At 42.1% G+C, this 19831-nt stretch overlaps 1 protein-coding gene across 3 annotated transcripts in view; it reads right to left on the bottom strand.

Annotated features, from left to right (window-relative positions):
• Positions 1 to 4349: 4349 nt before the first annotated feature.
• LOC128834971 (GDNF-inducible zinc finger protein 1-like) overlaps positions 4350 to 19831 on the bottom strand; it is a 37812-nt gene continuing 22330 nt past the window's right edge. For all 3 annotated transcript variants that reach the window (XM_054024204.1, XM_054024205.1, XM_054024207.1), the window contains 6 exons: positions 17632 to 18945; positions 13372 to 14301; positions 11239 to 11333; positions 8857 to 9024; positions 7426 to 7583; positions 4350 to 5370 (listed from right to left, as the gene is read on the bottom strand). In XM_054024204.1, the coding sequence (XP_053880179.1) occupies positions 5128 to 5370; positions 7426 to 7583; positions 8857 to 9024; positions 11239 to 11333; positions 13372 to 14301; positions 17632 to 18945 (2908 nt within the window). In that variant the 3' untranslated portion in view covers positions 4350 to 5127. The remainder of the gene's footprint in view (positions 5371 to 7425; positions 7584 to 8856; positions 9025 to 11238; positions 11334 to 13371; positions 14302 to 17631; positions 18946 to 19831) is intronic.

Below are 19831 nucleotides of genomic sequence, written 5' to 3'. Positions count from 1 at the left end.
AAGAGACAACTAAGGGGGGATCTGATAGAGGTCTATAAAATCATGAATTGTGTGGAGAAAGTAAGTGTTACTTACCCTTTCACATAACAAAAAAAACATGGGTCACCCATAGAAATCAATGGGCAGCAGGTTTAAAACAACAAAAGTATTTCTTCATACAACATACAGTCAACCCGCAGAAGTCATTGCCAGGGGATGTTGTGAAGGCTAAATGTTTAACGGGGTTCAAACAAGAATTAGATATGTTTATGGAGCATGTTAGCTGTTAGCCAAGATGGTCAAGGATGCAACCCTATGATCTGGGTATCCCTAAGTCTCTGATTGCAAGAAACTGGGACTGGATGACTGGATGGAACACTCGCTAATTGCCCGGTTCTGTTAATTTCCTCTGAAGCATGTCACTGGCCGCTACTGGATGACAGGATACTGGGCTAGATGGACCATTGGTCTGAGCCCGTATGGCCATTCCTATAAACACCACCCACCCCCTGATGTGCATCCCATACCTCTCTCCCCATGAGGCCTGCATCCCCATGGTTCCCAGCCTATGTGCTCCATCCCTAGGGTTACCACCTGGCCAGCATTTGACTGGCCTGGCCGTTTTTTTTTATGGTTTTCTAGTTGTTAGAAAAATAATTTAATCTGCTTTTTTTTTAATGTGGGCCTAAAGGTTTGCATTATTACCACAATAAACTGGAATATCTAATGTTAAATGTTTCTCTGTCCAGCTAAAAATGCAGTGCTCCCACTTCCACAGTTTAAGCAATAACACATGAAATCAATTGAAAATACAGCAGCTGTCTGCCGACCAACACTCAAGCTCACCACACATGTATGTGAGAGAGGGTTTGATTCATGCGAGAGTGAGGAGACGTGTTATGTTATCAATCTTATCTATATGTGTTCTCTCGCTACATACTATGAGTGGCTGTTGAAGGGGAGGGGGCTGCAGAGTTGCCTTATGGTTGGGGTTATGGCGGGCTTTGTGTTATGGGGGAGAGAGGGTACCGGGTTTTTTGCGTTTCAAAGGTGGTAATCCTACCCATACCCCACCCTCCCCCATGAGCCTGCCCCACATGCTCAGACACCAGAAGCCAGGCCTCCAAAATCCCAAGATTGGCTTAAAACTCAGGAACTGTTAGGAAAACAAGCATGTTGGCTCTGGGCTGTGAGCCCATTCGGTGCACTCAGGCCACGGCTCAGACACATGGGCTAGAGCCTTTTCTGCCTGCTCTTAAATGAAAGTCAAGATTCTCAGGCATCCTACGAACTTGGGAGTGATGGCTTGAAGGACATCATCGAACTTCATAGGAGTGCTTCACAAACATAAATTAACCACAGCGAGATAAGGTTCCCCAACCTCGGTGAGATAAAGGTGGGATTATCCTCTTCCCTTTACAAACAGGGAACTGAAACAGAGATATTAGTGTCAAAAGTATATGCTAATTTGATTAAAATGTCCATGGCCTGATTTTTCAGAGAATTTAGCACTTTGTTCCAAGCACAACTCCCGTGGACTTCTGTTGCAACTGTGAGGCCTCAGTACTTCTGAAAATCAGACCCCAGGTTCTCATGCTGAGCACCCAGAAAATGAGGAACCATCCCAGGAAAGTTTGGTTTGAATGACTTGCTTAGCATCACATAGGAACTCTAGCAGATGCAGGGGTAGAATCAGGAGTGACACTCAACTGCCTAAATCACAAGACCATCCTTTCTCTTCCTGAAGTCCCCTGCCTCGTCCACAATGCACCTTTCAACAACTGCAACAAATAAGGCAGGAGTCCTAATAGACATCTTCATTCTCCACACAACCCTGATTTGTTTCCTGAACGCTGACCATATTGTGCACTAACTGAGGCAGGGGTCCTATGGATGTGATCATGGAAAGACTATTATAATGAATGCACACAAGAGAGACGAATTACGGTTGTACAGGCAACCTTGGTTCTGGCATTTCCTAACTTTTCAGTGGTTGACTTTGCAGCTCTGTGTATATATAATTTCCTATGTTTTTAAAAGAGCAAACTGAAAAAAACCCCAGACGTTCCAGCATTTGGAACCATATTGACTCCATGTGGTCATCAGCAGGGTTAGAACCTTTAGATCCACACACAGACCTTTTCCGGAGCTAACAGAGTACCTGGTATCAGTAGTAGTCATCATCCATCCTCTATGTAGGCCAGCCACTAGGAGATGAGGCACATATTTTACCCATGGGTTTCCAGCTATTTGCTGACAGCTGAGGAATGTTACGACTCAGGAAGCCTGAGTTCTACACCATGTCCTGAGAGAAATGTACTCAAGTGGTTACAGTACAACCCCCTAGCTCCCGCTCAAGTCCTCATCCCAGTTCCAGTGTCCACCCTCTTTCTGGCTCCATATCCCAGCCCCAGCTCCTCACCTCTGTTGATCTGAGCCAGGCTTCCTCCTCACTGAGTGGGTGTAAGCGGAGGAGCATTTAGAGCACAGGAGAGACAGTCACCCTGCTCTGAGTTCCTGCATGCCGTGTCAGAGCTGCCCCTGGCTGCTGCAAGGAGCAATGAGGGGAAAAGTCCTGCTTAGCCCTGACATCCCTAAGCCAGAGCTTGCTCAGTGCAGACTGAAATGTTGTAGAATTTAGCTACTGAACTCTAACGAATCTCTACTGAACGTGTGAAAACTGAGATTCGCAGCAACTCATAACTTGGCCAAATTTGGGCGGATTTTTAATCGCATGGCAAAAGTTAAACCCTGACATCACGATGATTCTCCCTGCTAATTGTCAAGTCCCTGCTCCAAAGCATAAAGATGCTAGAGCTTCTTAACACAATGTTACAAGATCTTTTTTTAAGGGCAAAAGAAACATATTTTCCCCTAGCCTCATTCTGAGAAATGGCTGAACCGTTTTTGCTGAAGTTTACCAAAAAATCATGTGTGAGGCAGACACTCATCAAGGAAAATTTCAGCTCAAATGAATATACATAACTGAAAACAGCATCTTAACTGTAGGGACGGCTACCTGTATCACCTATAATTTAGAGAGCTAAATAAAATTGGCCTCATTTTTTCCAGAGCTAATAAGTGCTTAAAGTGCTTGCAGTGGAGATTATGGGTACTCAGTACACCTGATTATCAGGCTACTTTTATTTAGGAACTTTACTTCACAAAACATTAGCTGTTTTGTCTAGGCAACCATCAGTCACGACCAGGACTTTGCATAACATTTCTCTCAAATTTAAGAACACAGCAGCCAACTCACCCACAAATTAAGTTATTCACCCCCCAGCTAGCAGAAAATGTTTAATCATCAGAGAACATTGAGATCAGAACTTATTGCTATGCTGCCATTCAGACAATGCAGCACTCTCTGCAAGAGCATGGGGCAGAGACTCTCATCTGCCGAAGAGGTGGGTGCTCCCTGCATTCACACAATGGGTACTTGCTCAGGTTAAGGGAAGAGGGAGGGGGTGGAGGAGGGAGAGAGAGAGGAGAACTCTCAGAGCTGCAGACAGAAAACAAAAAGATCACAGGAGCAGGGCTGCTGCCTCTCCCAGCAAGTCCCATCACTTACCAGGTAGATGGCTCCACTGAACAGCAGGAGTTGAGAGGGTCAGATCAGTCCATCCTATTAATTCAGTGGGCTCTTGGGGAAGATCATGATAGCTCCTGGATCTATCCTAGGGCACAGAGAGAGCTGTAGCATTACAATTTCTGCAGCTCATCTTAGACCAAGAAAAAGGGGGTACATCTCTCCTCAGGAGACAATGTATGTGTGAGTGGGGGACAGAAGGCAGAGAAGCAGGGATAGGGTTGTTCTGCAGCACAGGAGCAGTTTGACCAATCAAGTTGCTCCTATCCCAAAACCAAGAAAATTCAATCATCCCCCTCCCCCACAACTACACACACATTTTCTAAAAAATCGTATTAATGCAACTTGAGATTTTAGAACATATGACCAATTTAATCCCTGGTGCAATTCCATTGGTTTTGGAATTGCATCAACAATGAATCTGGCCCATAATCAGGCAATTCAAAAGTATTGTTTCCAGCGCAACCTTCAATCCCCCACACTGAACACACCGTGTAGTAAGACATGCATTTAACACCATTCTCAGTAATACAAAATACTAAATATGTGCAACGGTGCTCGGTGTTACAATTGGTCTAGAAAACAAAGCTCTGAATGTCCCGACTTTGGCGCATTTAAGATCTCAATAATAATATTATATGCAGTTTTTTGAATAATAAAAGGACCATTTAGAGCTCTTCAAGTAATCTTCAAAGGTGTTTAGAATCTACAACTCTTACGAAAGCCATTGGGGATTTGAATACTCAAACTCTCAGTAGGCCAATAAAACAACATCCCATGCAAAAGACGATTTATTTTAATCTAGGGTTGTGCAATCAAACCTTTGAATTATAAAACTGAGCCCATAATTCACAGCTCCTCATTATTTATTATACATATGGATCTAAGAGGTGTCCCATCACTCTTTAAGAAATAATTTTGAAGTTTATTTTTACAGTATACAAAGAAATTATATTTAGGGGTTAAAAGCAAATATCACAGTATGAAGACAAAATGAACCATGGAAAGCTGGGAAACGGCATATACCACTGACTTCTGTCATTAACCAGCTACGTTCTAGTTGGTTTGTAACATTACAGAGCAAATATTTGAACATTTTTGTATTGATCAAGAAAGTTAAAAATATTTTACAATAAAATATGTACAAATAAATTAGATACAGCATAGATTATCATTTTATGTGGATTGTTCTAAACATAATATCTTTATTATAAAGACAATAATTTACAAGAACATTATTATGCATGTGCATGTATATATAGATACACACACACAAAACAAACATATATACTTTAATTAAATGGGTATTTTACTGTGTGATATATTCAAGATATTTTTAAAAAATAAAACTCTGTGCACAGGTCTAACACCTAATTGGCATAAATAGTTTACCATAACAAGATAAAAGACTGCAATGTAACATTTCGTATCAAATGCAAAAAGATAAGAGTATCTCACATAGCTTAAAAATGAAGCAACTATATTGAAAAAAGATTTGAAATGTTTTCATTCATAGTGTAACAAGAGATTTTATAGTTTTCTGGTTAGAGCAATAAGAGTTACAAGTATAAAAGGGAGTGATCAGCGTCTCGCATGTTAACACTAGATGGCCTCTGTTCTGCTTTTTTTACACTAATACTTTCTGGTTTATAAAGTTTACCTTGGTCAACTGACCAAATTTCAGGTGCTGAGTCCCCACCCATACAGACATCTGATAAGGTTTCTATTTTGGACCAATTATGGTCTTTTTTGGTAGTAAGATCTATTAAGAAACTTCTCCAGTGAGCATTCCGGTCATGGATCTAGGGGGAAAAAACAAAGATTATAGAGGAAAGAAAAGTTTCTGAATAATAATTTAAAACAATTGAAGATTTTACTTTTATTAACCATGTTCAAAACAGAATAGGGTTGATTTTAACATTCCAATGCTGCACTGGGATGGGTGAAGGGGTTAGCTGGGCTCTGAAATGTGAGAATGATTCTACATTACTAACTCTGTTCCAGGTCCACTGCCATGCCACAGTGGTGGGAGAAACTGAGCACACAGGTGAATGCTAGACTTGACCAAGGGAAAGTCCTGATTTCCTCTCCAAAGAGGTCACTTCAAGGACCCAAATGGCGTTCTAGCGATCTTGCTCGCAGTCAAATTATCACCAGGAGCTGTGTGCCCTATCAAAACTCTGAGAATGCATCTGAAGTTTCAAGAAATGGTAAACCCTGTATCTTGTATCTACAGTATGAGGGCTAAGCCACTTTCCACCGCACTTGTGATCAGAGCCCTGCAACCTGACCCAATCCCAACGGAACCTGATCACAAGGGCTGGGTCCGGATCAGGTGGGAAAACAACCGGATGGTCTCTGGCTGGGGTGGGCTCTCCTCCTCCTGCCTGTGGCAGCTGAGTGCCCTGCTCCTGCCGGCCACTGACACCTCGCTGCTCTGCGTGTATTACAGTCACAGAGTGAGCGTGCCAAAGAGTGGCAGTGACTCTCATTCCATAGCGCACACAGCACAGTGGGGGGCAGCAGCCAACAGGTCGTGCAGCACATGCAGCTGCCACTGTGCCAGCCCCGCCGGCAGGAGGTGACAGTGACGCTGACTCAGGTTCGCAGGAAGGATTGGGGTCAGATTGGGTCTGAGGCTCAGGTTGGGTGGGCTTGGGTCTGCAGACCTCTAATTGTGATTTAAAAACAAAAAAACAGCTATAGCAGCATCCTCTTTACATTAGCTACATTCTTGTCTTTCCTCATGTTTCAGTTCCTCTATTAGATTTTCCTGTTTAAAAATAACTGGATATAATTGGATTTTAAGACCAGTTTGGCTGTCAGGCCTGGGAATTGGTACGTCATCTGGGAGTTAGCGTTTCTCTTCCTCAATCTAACAGCTCAGAAATACATCTTTAGATTGCGAACTCTATGGGGCAGAGACTTTGTACAGTACCTATCACAACAGGGCTCTGGTCCATGACTGGGGCACCTAGGTGCTACAACTCTATAAATAATTGGTCTGTCAATTAATCGCAGTTAACTCAAGCAATTACCGCAAATCATCTCCTCTGGAATGGTGGTTGAAGCATGAAGGGGCATACAAACGTTAGCATACCTGGCATGTAAATACCTTGCAATGCCAGCTGCAGGAGTGCCATGCAAACATCTGTTCTCACTTTCAGGTGCCATTGTAAACAAGAAACGGGCAGCATTATCTCCCATAAATGTAAATAAACTTGTTTGTCTTAGCAACTGGCTGAACAAGAAGTAGGACTGAGTGGACTTGTAGGCGCTAAAGCTTTACATTGTTTTATTTTTGAGTGCAGTTATGTAACAAAATAATTCTCTATTTGTAAGTTACAAGAAATACTACTTCTTTTATCTTTTTTACAGTGCAAATATTTGTAATAAAAAATAGTAATATAAAATCAGCACTGGACACTTTGTATTCCGTGTTGTAATTGAAATCAATATATTTGAAAATGTAGAACACCCAAAAATATTTATAACACATTTAAATTGGTATTCAATTATTGTTTAACAATGCAATTAAAACTGCAATAAATCGCAACTATTTTCTTAAATCTCACAATTAATTGCGATTATTTTTTGTAATTGTTTGTTAACCCTAATAAATAATATTAAAAGCCTGATGTAATTGTAAATTAGCACCCTAATCCTCCCCCTCATCCTAACAGGATTTATTTTTCATAAGGAATCAAAATTGAAGCATCAACTCTAATCCCTAGTAAATTAAAAAAAAAAAAAAAAAAAAAACCAGCTGCAGAAATGTAGCTCCCCACTCCTTCACCCCTAATTAAACCTCTGTACCGCAGTTTAATTGCTACAAAGGCAGCAGAGAGGCAACGTACCGATACGTGTCTCCGTAAGGTGGACATGTCTGTGAAGGTTCTCTCACAAGCCCTGCACTTGTATGGTTTTTCACCGGTGTGAATACGTTGGTGACGCCTGAGAGCTCCTTGCTGAGTAAATGTTTTTCCGCACTGTTCGCAGAAATATGGACGTGTCTCTGTAAATGAACAAAACCCACAACCGCTGAAGATCAGTCCTTTGGGGCCTGATCCTGCAGACGCATCGGTACATGCTTGACTTTACTTAGGTGAGTAACAGGACGATTTCTGTGAGCAATGCTGGATTAAAGCACTTGCAGAACAGCCCTGGCTCCCGCAATTACATGAATATTTCTAGCCCCGCTGGTTGTGAAGAAAAGCTTGAAAACGTGACCCAAGTGAAATGGATCCAGCAGGGTCTGCCTGAGTCTCCAGAGAGAGGTGTAACAGCCAATAGAACCAGGGAGGTAGCTACCTGGCCCCATCCTCCCTAGCAAAGCAGATCAGGCCTTCTTCTGGGGGATGCCACCAGTCCACCCTCTGCTAGGGTGATGGCCACGGAGGATGGGCATTTGGGGGGGTGTCCGGGGCTCTGGATTGCTTTAATCAGGCTCTGCAAATAATTAAAGTTAAGAATGTTGCTAAAGTGTTTGCAGGATAAAGGTCTTCGAAAAAGCATTTCCAAACCATGAGTCAAACTGCATTTGGCCCAATGTAACTAACTACCGTACATTGTATCAAGGAGGCAATGCAGGGTATATTTGTTATTTTTTAAATACTGTATGACATTTTTTTTCCTTTACAAAAAATATGAGTGTAGGGGAAAGCTTGGCGAGGAGCTAAGTGGCGGACCGAGGATGTGACTGAATGCGAGCGGAAGATGCAGGCTGTGCAGTTGAAGGCCGTGCAATGAACCTTGTCTGGCAGATCCTGCCAAAATGTAGTTTAGTATAGTTCAGCATGTTTTTGTCTGTAAACAAGTCAGCTTATATAATATGTATGATTTATGAATGCAATGAATGTAGCCAGCTGTTGACCCCATGTAACCTTGAGATAAGCGCAGGGGGATGTAGCATTGCAGCGGACTCCCTTCAGTGGAGTCCTGCCTGGCCAGCTGTCCCGGAAGGTCAGAGATCCCCCGCAGCCCCTCCGCGTACCTCATGGACTCCCCGCGCAGCTTGAAGTGTAAGTTCTTCCCTCAGTAAAGCCTTGCTTTTTACTCTCAGGCACTGAGTGTCATTCTTTCGCCTGTATCACCGCCCCCCTTGTGGGCATAATGAGTAAGTATGAACTCTGGCTCCAAATCACTCCCCCTCTCACTATACTTATGTAGCCCATCAAAAAGACTGTTGAGTTAAAGGCTAACACCCCTTTTGTATACAATTTCAGATCCAAACTTCCACTGGTATCTACTCATCTACTGCCAAACACAACATCTGTTTGCTTTGTTACCTGCATGAACATTACTGTGTTGGGCTAGCGAGGCTCTCAGTCCAAACGTTTTCCCACAAACATCACATTTATAGGGCTTAGCTCCCATGTGGCATCGCTTATGGCATTTTAAGTATTCATTGGTGGCAAAATGTTTTCCACACACATCACATTTAAAGAGACGCTCTCCTGTAAAAAAACAAAAGATATTCTGAATTCTCTTACCAGTTACTTCCATAACCTCTTCCTGGCCAAGTCCAATGTTTTGTTGTTTTTTGTCCATGCTTATCCTCCTGCTCCCTTTGACACATTTGATCAGTCCCTTCTCCTGGACTATCATTAACCTTTTGATTTCCATGAGTCCATTTCAACTGGCTTCCCATCCACCATGCTTTGTTGGCATCTCTCAGGGCTCTGACTCCTTTTTTCCCTCTTCACCATATCCCTATATGACCTCATTAAGAAAATAAGAACGGCCATACTGGGTCAGACCAATAGTCCATCTAGCCCAGTATCCTGGCTTCCAACAGTGGCCAATGCCAGGTGCTTCAGAGGGAATGAACAGAACAGGCAAGCATTGAGTGATCCATCCCATCGTCCATGCCCCCCTGCCCATTCTGTCCAATGGGCCTTGAATTTATTTAATTTATTTATCTTCCATGAATTTATTTAATTCTTTTTGAACGCTGTTATGATTTTGGCCTTCATAACATCCCCCGGCAAAGAGTTCCACTGGTTGACTGTGTGTTGTGTGAAGAAATTCTTCCCTTTGTTTGTTTTAAACTTGTGGCCTATTAATTTCATTGGGTGACCCCTAGGTCTTGTGTTATGCAAAGGAGAAAGTAACATTTCCTTATTCGCTTTTTCCACACCAGTCAAGATTTCATAGGCCTCTACCATATCCCCCTTAGTTGTCTCTTTTCCAAACTGAAAAATCCCACTCTTTTTAATCTCTTCTCATATGGAAGCTGTTCCATACCCCTAATCATTTTTGCTGTCCTTCTCTGTACCTTTTCCAATTCTAATATATCTTTTTTGAGATGGGGCGACCAGATCTGCATGCAGTATTCAAGGTGTGGGCGTACCATGGATTTATATAGAGACATTATGATATTTTCTGTCTTACCATCTATCGCTTTCCTAATGGTTCCTAACATTCTGTTAGCTTTTTTGACTGTCACTGCACATTGAGCAAATATTTTCAGAGAACTATCCACAATGACTCCAAGATCTTTCTTGAGAGGTAACAGCTAATTTAGATCCCATCATTTTGTATGTACAGTAGAACCTCAGAGTTATGAGCACCTCGGAAATAGAGTCTGTTCATAACTGAAAATGTTAAGTTCTTTCAAAAGTTTACAACTGAACATTGACTTAATGCAGCTTTGAAACTTTATTATGCAGAAGAAAAATGCTTTTAACCATCTGGCTGGTGAGTCTTGCCCACATACTCAGGGTTTAGCTGATTGCCATATTTGGGGTCAGGAAGGAATTTTCCTCCAGGGCAGACTGGCAGAGGCCCTGGGAGTTTTTCGCCTTTCTCAGCAGTGTGGGGCAAGGGTCACTTGCTGGAAGATTCTCTGCATCTTGAAGTCTTTAAATCATGATTTGAGGACTTCAGTGGTTCAGACACAGGTTTGATACAGGAGTGGGTGGGTGAGATTCTGTGGCCTGCGAAGTGCAGGAGGTCAGACTAGATGATCATAATGGTCCCTTCTGACCTTAAAGTCTATGATTCTATGATCTTAATTTAAACGAAACAAGCACAGAAACAGTTTCCTTACCTTGCCAAATCTTTTTTTTTTTAAACTTTCCCTTTTTTTTAGTAGTTTACATTTATCACAGTACCGTATTGTATTTGTTTGTTTTTTATCCGTGTCTACTGCTGCTGTACTTCTGGTTCCAAATGAGGGCTGTGGTTGACTGGTCAGTTTGTAACTCTGGTGTTCGTAACTCTGAGGCTCTACTGTATAGTTGGCATTATGTTTTCTAGTGTGCATTACTTGGCAGATGAAATTCAATGTTGATAAATGCAATTTTGTGAGATCCCTTTGGAGCTCTTCGCAGTATGCTTTGGACGTAACTATTTACTCACTTAGCCTCAGTTGCCATTTCTATGCAGATGATTCCCAAAATCCATCTCTCTATCCAGTCTTGCATCTCAGACAGTCTTGCATCTCTGATGTCCAGGTACCCAAATGGCCCTCTTCATCTGAGTACCTCCCGTGAGTTAAAAATATAACGTGCACTTCTCTGTCCCCACCTATTCCCTGCTGCTAAGAGGCTGAGGAATTTAGATGATTTCTTTTCTACTGGGATGTCCTGCAGACAACTTGTATTCAACCTGACCAAATAAAAGGGTGAGACTGGTACAGGGCGAGGCCCACGGTGTTTAATTCCTACCTGTATGTGTCCTCTTGTGACCATTTAGTTTGCCTTTGTCAGCAAAGCAAGCTCCGCAGTCCTCACAAATATATGGCTTTTCTCCTGTATGGGACCTACAGGCATTGAAACACAGAGAGATATTGAGAAAACACAGCTAGACAGGCAGTGCCTAATTTGTAATGGAAGAGGTGCCAGGGCACAAGCAATTTTTTCCCCTGTCATAACTGAGGCAGCGAGCCCGGAGGTGTCAGGGCTATGAACCACCAAGCTTAGATGTGCCAGGGCTCAGCCCTGGCAAGCCCCAGCACAAATTAAGCACTGTAGACAGGGGGGTTTAAAATAGCATTTCCTCTTGAAATTAATTTCCTCTACTGTGGATGTTATGGTCCTGGGGAGTTTGCCTAGATTTTCTATGTGGGAGTTGGCATAACTATGTTCAGCTCAGCAAGGAAATTGAAGGTTTGCATGCGTATTCCATCAAAGGTGCATGCAGACCCCAAGGTGTACTTGCAATGAATGACCCTATCTGACGCTTGGGATTTTGCATGAATAGAGTGGGGGGCAGAGGAGAGCCTAGAGAATCCTTGGCAAAAACATTTATACTCCTCAGATCGAGTAAGTCCGTGTAGCTTCATTAATCTGAAGGAACTCGGCTGACTCACACCGGCTCAGGATCATTCCCTTACAATGCCTTAAAGAGGAGCATGCAAGATTTCCCTCTGGCTGTTCCTTTCTTTTTCTTCCTTCATGCCACAACAGCAGCAACAGCCCTAAAACCCTGTGGCCACAAGGACTGACAGCCCAACTATATTGTCCTATTCTGGCTGCTAGACGATACACCAGAGTGACGAACACAATATCCTACTCCTCTGAGAAGCTCCCGCTACTGATCAACTCCTTGTGTGAGTATATGTATGCTCTTGCTGTGATCCAGCCAGGAACTGATAAAGCCAGGGGTTATTTCAACTAAAAGGGCTGCTTGCCTATCTTAGCAGGAGAATGAGGTAAAGGAGAGAGAACAACAGTGAGTGCAGACAGACAAGAGCAGGTGACCTGACGAAGAGCTCTGTGTGGCTTGAAAGCTTGTCTCTCACCCCCACAGAAGTTGGTCCAATAAAATATTTCCTCATCCACCTGACTTTCTAATATCCTGGGGCCAACATGTCTACAATTACACTACATACAACATGTGGTTCCTAGACATTTACACAAACATATTACTTTAGTTTATCATCAAGACTGTATTTGTCTTTGGAAGGGAAAAAACCCTCAAGTGTAGCAGGTATCGATGACCTCGCTATTTATAAATGTGACAAACATACTGGGGCAGATACTCTGCTGGTGTAAACTGGCACCACTCCACTGAAGAAAGACTTGCTCCCATTGATCTCAATTTAAATACTGGCTTTTCAAAAATTCTACTTTAGTTCTAGTGATCTTGGACCTCACTGATGGGTCTGCTATTTCCAAACAGCAGAGAAGAGCCAGAACTTACAAAAGACTGGTGGCTGCTGCTTTGGTGGTGGTAACGACAATGTGGATGTGTTTTTTTTCCTTAGGCTAGCAGCAGATCTCTCCAGGCTTCTACAGTGTGTCCTAGGCTATCATTCTCAACGTGTGTAAATCACACAAACTGATTTGCACCCAGCTGTGAGGTAGGGCAGTGCTATTGTCCCCATTTTACAGGTGGGGAACTGAGGCACAGAGAGACTAAATGACATGCCCAAGGTCACACACAAAGTCGGTGACAGAGAAGGGGATTGAACTTGGGTCTCCTAAATCTGAGACCAGTGCCCTAATCACTGGGTAATCCTTCCTCTCTTGCCATTTTTTACACTCTCTGAGGATCTGTCTCAATCTTATTTGGAAGTAATCCCTATTTGCTTGCCTATGTATGAATGGTACTGCTATGTTTTAAGTCTTTCCCAAAGGTGAGGTAATGACCCTGGAGTAGACAAACAACTTTACATAAATAAAAGAACTAAACTTCGTTAATCATTGATATTACAGGCCAACATAAATCCCAGCATCCCTCTATTACATGGATACTGCAGAAATAGACTGGGGGACAGTGGGTCGTCCAAGGGAAGGAGTGCTGAAGCAGGGTGCATGCAGGGTTCAGTAACGGGAGAAGTGCGACTGTAGGCTGACCTGGTGTGGATCTTAAGCTGTGACGGCTGTGCAAATTTTGAATGACAAATGCTACATTCGTAGGGTTTTTCCCCTGTATGTGTCCGCATGTGAAACACCAATGCCGTTCGAGAGCTCAGAATCTTCCCACAGACCGAACACAGTGGGCGTTTCACTCTCCCTTCATGCTTCCGCATATAATGTGTCCTCACATCTCTCTTTCTTTTAAACGTAGCATTGCAGATGGTGCAGGCAAACTGCCTTTCTTCAGTGTGGACACACGCTCTGTGCTCTTTCCAGCTGTTGTAGCTAGCAAATGACTTGCTACAGATATCACACTGATAGACTTTACCGGGCAAGGACTGATGAACATCTTTGCAGTGATCCACATATTTTTTCCGAGATACAAACTGTTCATCACATTTATCGCATGTTATAACATAGGCAGACTTCTTAGTTACCCGGGCCTTATTTACCTTCTTTATTTTAAAGTCTTCACCCGATTCATTTTCTTCAGCATCTTTATCATTACAGGAGTCATCGTCGTCATCCGTACTAACATCCTCGTTATCTTTACTACCATCTGCTTCAGAGTAAACTGCATCGTAATCTCCCTCCTCTTCCCCCTTCACATTTGTTTCTTCTTCATCCTCATCCCCGTCTTCATTTTCGTCTTCTCTGTTAGCTTCAGCTTCATCATATTGCCCCTTCCTTTCTTCCCCTTCATTGCTGCAATCCACTCGTGCATTAGATGAGCTCCCTGGTTCTTCCTCGTAGTCCCTGGCTTCTTTGCTCCTGGTAGCTTTTCGCAACCCAGTATCTGATGCCCCATCCCATCTTTCTTTGCTAATATTTGTTTCACAGTATGTTGCATCTGGTCTATCTGCAGGTGGAACTACCATCCAGTAGACTGGCATAAGCTTCCTGTCTTGCCCAGATTCATGTCTTTTTCTGTTAAAAACAGAACACAACCATAGTAGTTAAACACCTGGTTTTATATGCATTCACACTGAAGGAATCGGGTTTCTCAAATTCATTTGTATGTTGCCTTTCACAAACTAGAAGAACACCTAGAACAAGAGAGCAAGGAAATACTGCAGAAAGGTGAGACCAGATAATTAACGATAACTGAAGTGTCTTATGCAAGTTATTCTGTAGAAGCATTACTTAAACTGTTGGGTATCCTTGCTTTCACAGCTAGCAATGGCTATTACACTGAGGGACTGGCAGAAGCTTAAAAGCAGTAGGTCCTCAGGAAAGAACCCTTTCTAAAGCGAACGTGTGTGTTACCTGATTAATATCATGAGAGACTGTAAATGCAGTCTAACAAATGGGTTCTTACAAATACAACTTGAGATCCTCTTGCTTTACTTTTAATTAAATTAAGAATAATAAATACTAAATGGCAAACTTTTAAATATCTACTGCATCTGACCCTTAGTACCTCCTTAAAGAAGCACATTATATTTGCTACATTTGACCCTGAAACACTTTGTGTGTGATTCTTAAACAACAAAACCGATGTTTTGCTTTAATTGAAAGGTTAAGAATTTCATTTTAGGCCATATATGATTTCCCCATAATGCAAAGGCACTATTCAGTTCTAAGATACATGGAAGAAATTCCCAATGTTTTCACACGGGACATGCACATGGGAAGGTGGATAAGAAGGCAGAACTGGGATTCATCACTTCAGTGTAATCTTGAGTTCCCTGTTACAATACAGTGACTATGGAAAGATATGCAGTGTTTGGTTTTTAAACAAATTAGAAATGTCATTGAATGGGCAAAATTTATGCAATGACATGCCTGCTTTGTGCATGCAATTATACAAAGCAAATCTGTTAACTGTTTGTGCAGATAGTCGATTATGGTAATCTGTCTTTTTAATAGAGTTACTACAGTACTTAGCACAACAGAATCCCAATACTTAACTAGAGCCCTTAGGCACTATCATAATACAAATAAACAAGAACATAAACATTTTCTTATAAAAAATACTAGCAGGTTGCAACATCTCTATTTGTATAAACTGCAGCATCAACAGTTTTCTTATTAATTTAGGGCCAGATACAGATACACTTATCTCAGTGTTCATAAGGGTATCAACATCTGTCTCAAAGAAATAGGTAATCCTGCACAGTCTATGTTTGAACTGTTAACAACCACAAATTTAAAACAAATTGTCTGGGAGATTTGTGAGATCGATCTGCTTTCCCTCTGCAGGTGACAATAAGATAACACAGAAAATGAAACAGAGTGCCACACTGCATTCTTTTGAAAGATCACAGTTTGTGTGCTGGGCACACAGAAGACTGATACTGTGTAACTGCAAATGCTTTAAGAGTCTGGAATTATCTGCTTATCCTGCTATTGTGGATTTCACTCCTACTGTACTACTTCATTTATTTTTCTACTCCTATCTCTTCAGTCTGCATTTTCCTAAAATTTAGCTTCACTCAACCCTCCTCTTTGAGCTCACTGTCTATACTATACAGAACCTAATTCTTTTAGTCAATCACACTTCTCTCCCTGAGTACCTCTTGTTTCTTTCTCACTATACACATCAGTGTCACACAAAAGTCTTTGCATGCAGATTTTCTTTAGAAACAGATGGATGGTATCTTTTTACATATGTAATCTCATGAGGGGATTCTTTAAAGTGTCAACGTTATTGATTTATTAAATGCATTAATAAAATTTAAGAAAGAATTACACATATATATATAGGGATAAAACTATTCTCTGTAGTTGCATTAGCTAGGATAAAGTTACAGGGGCCAATAATCCTCATGCTTGAGTGGAAGCTTGGTCTTGTGGTGAAGGTGCTGGATTGGACTCGGAAGATCTGGGTTCAAAGCCTAGACCTGCTACAGGCTTCTTGTGTCATCATGGGCAATTTCTGTGTGTCCTAGTTCCCTGTGGGGAAAATAATACAGCAGCGTGGATTTGATTTAAGTCACTAGTCAGGAAGACTCGATTTAATCATGGTTTTCTACATAAAAGTGCATTCTTGTTGGTTGTTATAACCTTAATACATCTTCTTCACAACTCAGAGATAGACGTAGGTTTCATTTTTAGACGGTACACACAATGTATTTTTAAAGTGATTTATTTTGAAAAAATGTCAGATTAGTTTTACAGCTATATCAGAAAATGAATGATTGTTTGGTTATTTCATTTACCAAAGGTAATTGAAGCAGATATTTATGTAGTCATTGGGAGGTGAACTATCTCCAATTCAACAGGCTAATCATCAGACCAGTTTCCTACCTGGAGGCTGCTCTAATTTATGCCTGTGGCTCCAATATGGGTTAAGGCAGTCAGATAATGGGAGTATAGGGATATACCCCCTATACATCCACAGGGGGCACAGTGAAGTAGGAGCCATAACAATGGCATGGTCTCAACAAAGGATTGCTCCATACTGGAGCCATCCTCTTATTGGCAACTATTATAGTTTTAGGGCTGCTTTGAGTTGACTCCAACACAGCAGATCTGGGCCCATGATTTCAACTATACAGGACTCAGGAGGAGAGAAAAATAAAAACGTATATATTTAAATACCTCACATATGATCTAACATTTCTTCTCCATATTTAATAGTGCCAATATCTCAGGACCTCCCAAACATGTACATCACTTGGCCTTTTCCATGGCTGGGGAAGCAGAGGACTCCAGAGGGAGCCAGAAAAGAGGAATCAGTTCAGGACTCAGGAGGGCTGTAACAGCTGAAAGTCAGGAATTTTGTCCTGGGCCAATGGGAATTCTACATTTATGCTGTCATAAAAATTAAATTCTGTCTCTGTTTGCAGATCTGGAGACTTCTGTGAAATTTTACTGATTTGTTTCTAGTCAGTCAGTGCGGAAAAGGCTTGTGTGAATGCCCACACTACCTAGATACAGCCGGCAGGGCATAGGATCAAATAAAAATAGATTTGTGATCACCCAGTTAGCCAAGTCTTGTTCATTTTTAACACATCACAGTTCTCCCCAGGCTCATGTTTAAAACCCAAAGGCTGAGACATTCAAAGCCACTAAAGGGGATTTAGCTACACAACTCCCAATAATTTCAATGTATGTAAATCCCCTGCATGGCTTTGAAAATGTCAGCCCAGTGCTGTTGCAAACGGATAATATCCTGACTCAAAGCCCACTGTAGTCAATGGAAAGACTCCTATTGCCTTCCAAGAGCCCAAAGAACCTAGCTCTGAAGCGATCAGGATCTTGAAAATACCCCTCTCTCAATGCCCAGACACACACACACACAAAATGCTGTACCTTACATGGGTATTGTAAGCAGACCTCTGAGCAAAGCTGGCTGGGCAGCGTTCACACTTATAAGGTTTCTCTCCAGTGTGGGTTCGAATGTGAACTGTCAGGCCGCATTTGGAGCTGATAACCTTGTTGCAGTATGGACACGCCTGGGGATTCCTTTTCTTTTCATGCACCCTCCGGATATGGTCATTTATATCCTTCGGGCGCTTGAACCTCTTCTCACAAAACACGCAGGGGAAGCGTCGCTCGTCATTGTGAACCGTGAGGCGGTGCTGCCTGAGGTTCTGGCGATTCGAGAAGAGCTGGTCGCACATATTGCAGCTGTGTTTGAGCACAATGTTGATGTCATGTTCCAGCTCCATGTGTGACTGATAGTGTTTGATGAAATGGAATGACTGGTTACACTTCTCACACGTGTACATTTGTGGCAAGACTTTTGATACGTTGCGAGGTGATTTCCTACGTTCGGTTTTACTGGGGAGCTCAGAAATTAAACTATTTTCATCCTCCTCCTGGCCAGGAAGCACACTTTTAATCACTATGCAGGTTTCCTTTGAGTTTGACCGGTTTAGGGAACAATGGCTTGTCTTATTTTCCTCTGGGTTGACTGTATCCATGCTAATCATCTCACCTGTCTCTATTTTGTTCTGTTTGTCTGACTTTACCATCCCAGCTTTCAACTCTGGAAGATCTGTCCCACCTTTATTGGGATTTGCAGGTTGTCCATCAACAATCTCGTAGTCTGGTAGCAATTTTCTGCATTCCTGGCTGTCCCAACATTTTCTCTTCATGGATGTCACTCCAATTTGGGAAGAATCATTCACTTCAATGTCTTCTGCTTGCTGGACAGGAGCACACTGGGACCCACCATTTGCACATATCTGACCTTTCAAATGGACACTCAAATCTAAGGCTTTTCTACGCTCTGCCTTCATTTCTTCACAAATGTCAAGCAAATCCTTGCACTCGAGTCTCTCGGCCACCTCCTTCATCCGATGCAACTTTTCTGCGTCAATCTCTACTTCTGCAGTGTAGACAAATTCCAGAAAGGAGGTGAATTCTTCTGTGTAAATGTCCTGTAGCATCACGGTGCAATTCTTAGCATCCAACATCTCACCGTGAAGAAAAAGCCCTTTAAAGTAATTGCTGGAAGCAGCCAAGACAGCCTTATGAACCAGAAACTCCTCCTGAATCCCAAGGTGCTCCGTATGGACCCTCACATCACAGAGGTGACCAAACTGATAGAGCGAATGCAGCGCACGCAGAAGGTTGGAAGCAGCAACTTTGGATTTCATTAGAATTTTCTTCTTCTCCATCCTGCCAGAAAAGAAACCAAAAACCAAGAGAGTCCATTAGAGCACATCTCATCCACCTGCACCAATCATCTTCACCTTCATCTTAACTGCAAAGTAGGCCATCACACTCACTCACACTAGTGACTGAGAGACTCCTTGGCCTTGCTCTCTTACCTTTTAATTCACAAAGCCTGACAAAGACTGTATGAGACCAAGGAACTAAATTATAAAACTCTTATACGGTGCTTTTCATCTGTAGATCCCAAAACACTTCACAAAGGAGGTTAAGTATCATTATCCCCATTTTACAAATGGACAAACTGAGGCACAGAGAAGAGACGTAATTTGCCGAAGGTCACCTAGCAAGCCAATGGCAGGTTGGGAACTGAGTCCCAATCCAGTGTTCTACCCAGTAGGCCACACTACCTGCACGACAGCAACAGATAGTTAAATCTTTGTTGAGCAGAGAGTCTAGTGGGTTTTTAATGAGCATACCCAGGCTTGTAGGTTAATGGTGCGAGTGTGTGAGGTTCTACTGTTTGCAACACTTAAATTGTATGGATATTACTTACAGAAATATATAGAACATGCAAGAAAATAAAGACAGATCTGGTTTAAAATTTTGGAAATGCTGACAGTATTTTGGCAAAAAAAAAAACAAAAAAACAAACAAAAAAAAAACACATTGAGACCTTCTTGCTGGTTTTTATTCAGCCTAGAGGGATTGAAATTTTGTGATGAAAATTTTCAAACATTTTTCACACAAAAAATCTGCCTTTTTCTAACTATCTCTAGACATGTCTAAATATTATGACAGTAAGACAGAAGCTTGATGGCTCTGTGGCTTTTCTGCCTCTAGACACACAAAACGCTAACACCGCATCTTAAACTATAAACCCGGAGGGGCA

The sequence above is a fragment of the Malaclemys terrapin genome, chromosome 3, assembly GCF_027887155.1.
Source record: "Malaclemys terrapin pileata isolate rMalTer1 chromosome 3, rMalTer1.hap1, whole genome shotgun sequence".
NCBI classification, from domain to species: domain Eukaryota; kingdom Metazoa; phylum Chordata; order Testudines; family Emydidae; genus Malaclemys; species Malaclemys terrapin.
Note: the sequence above shows the minus strand (reverse complement) of the source record. Positions and strands in the feature narration are given on the sequence as shown.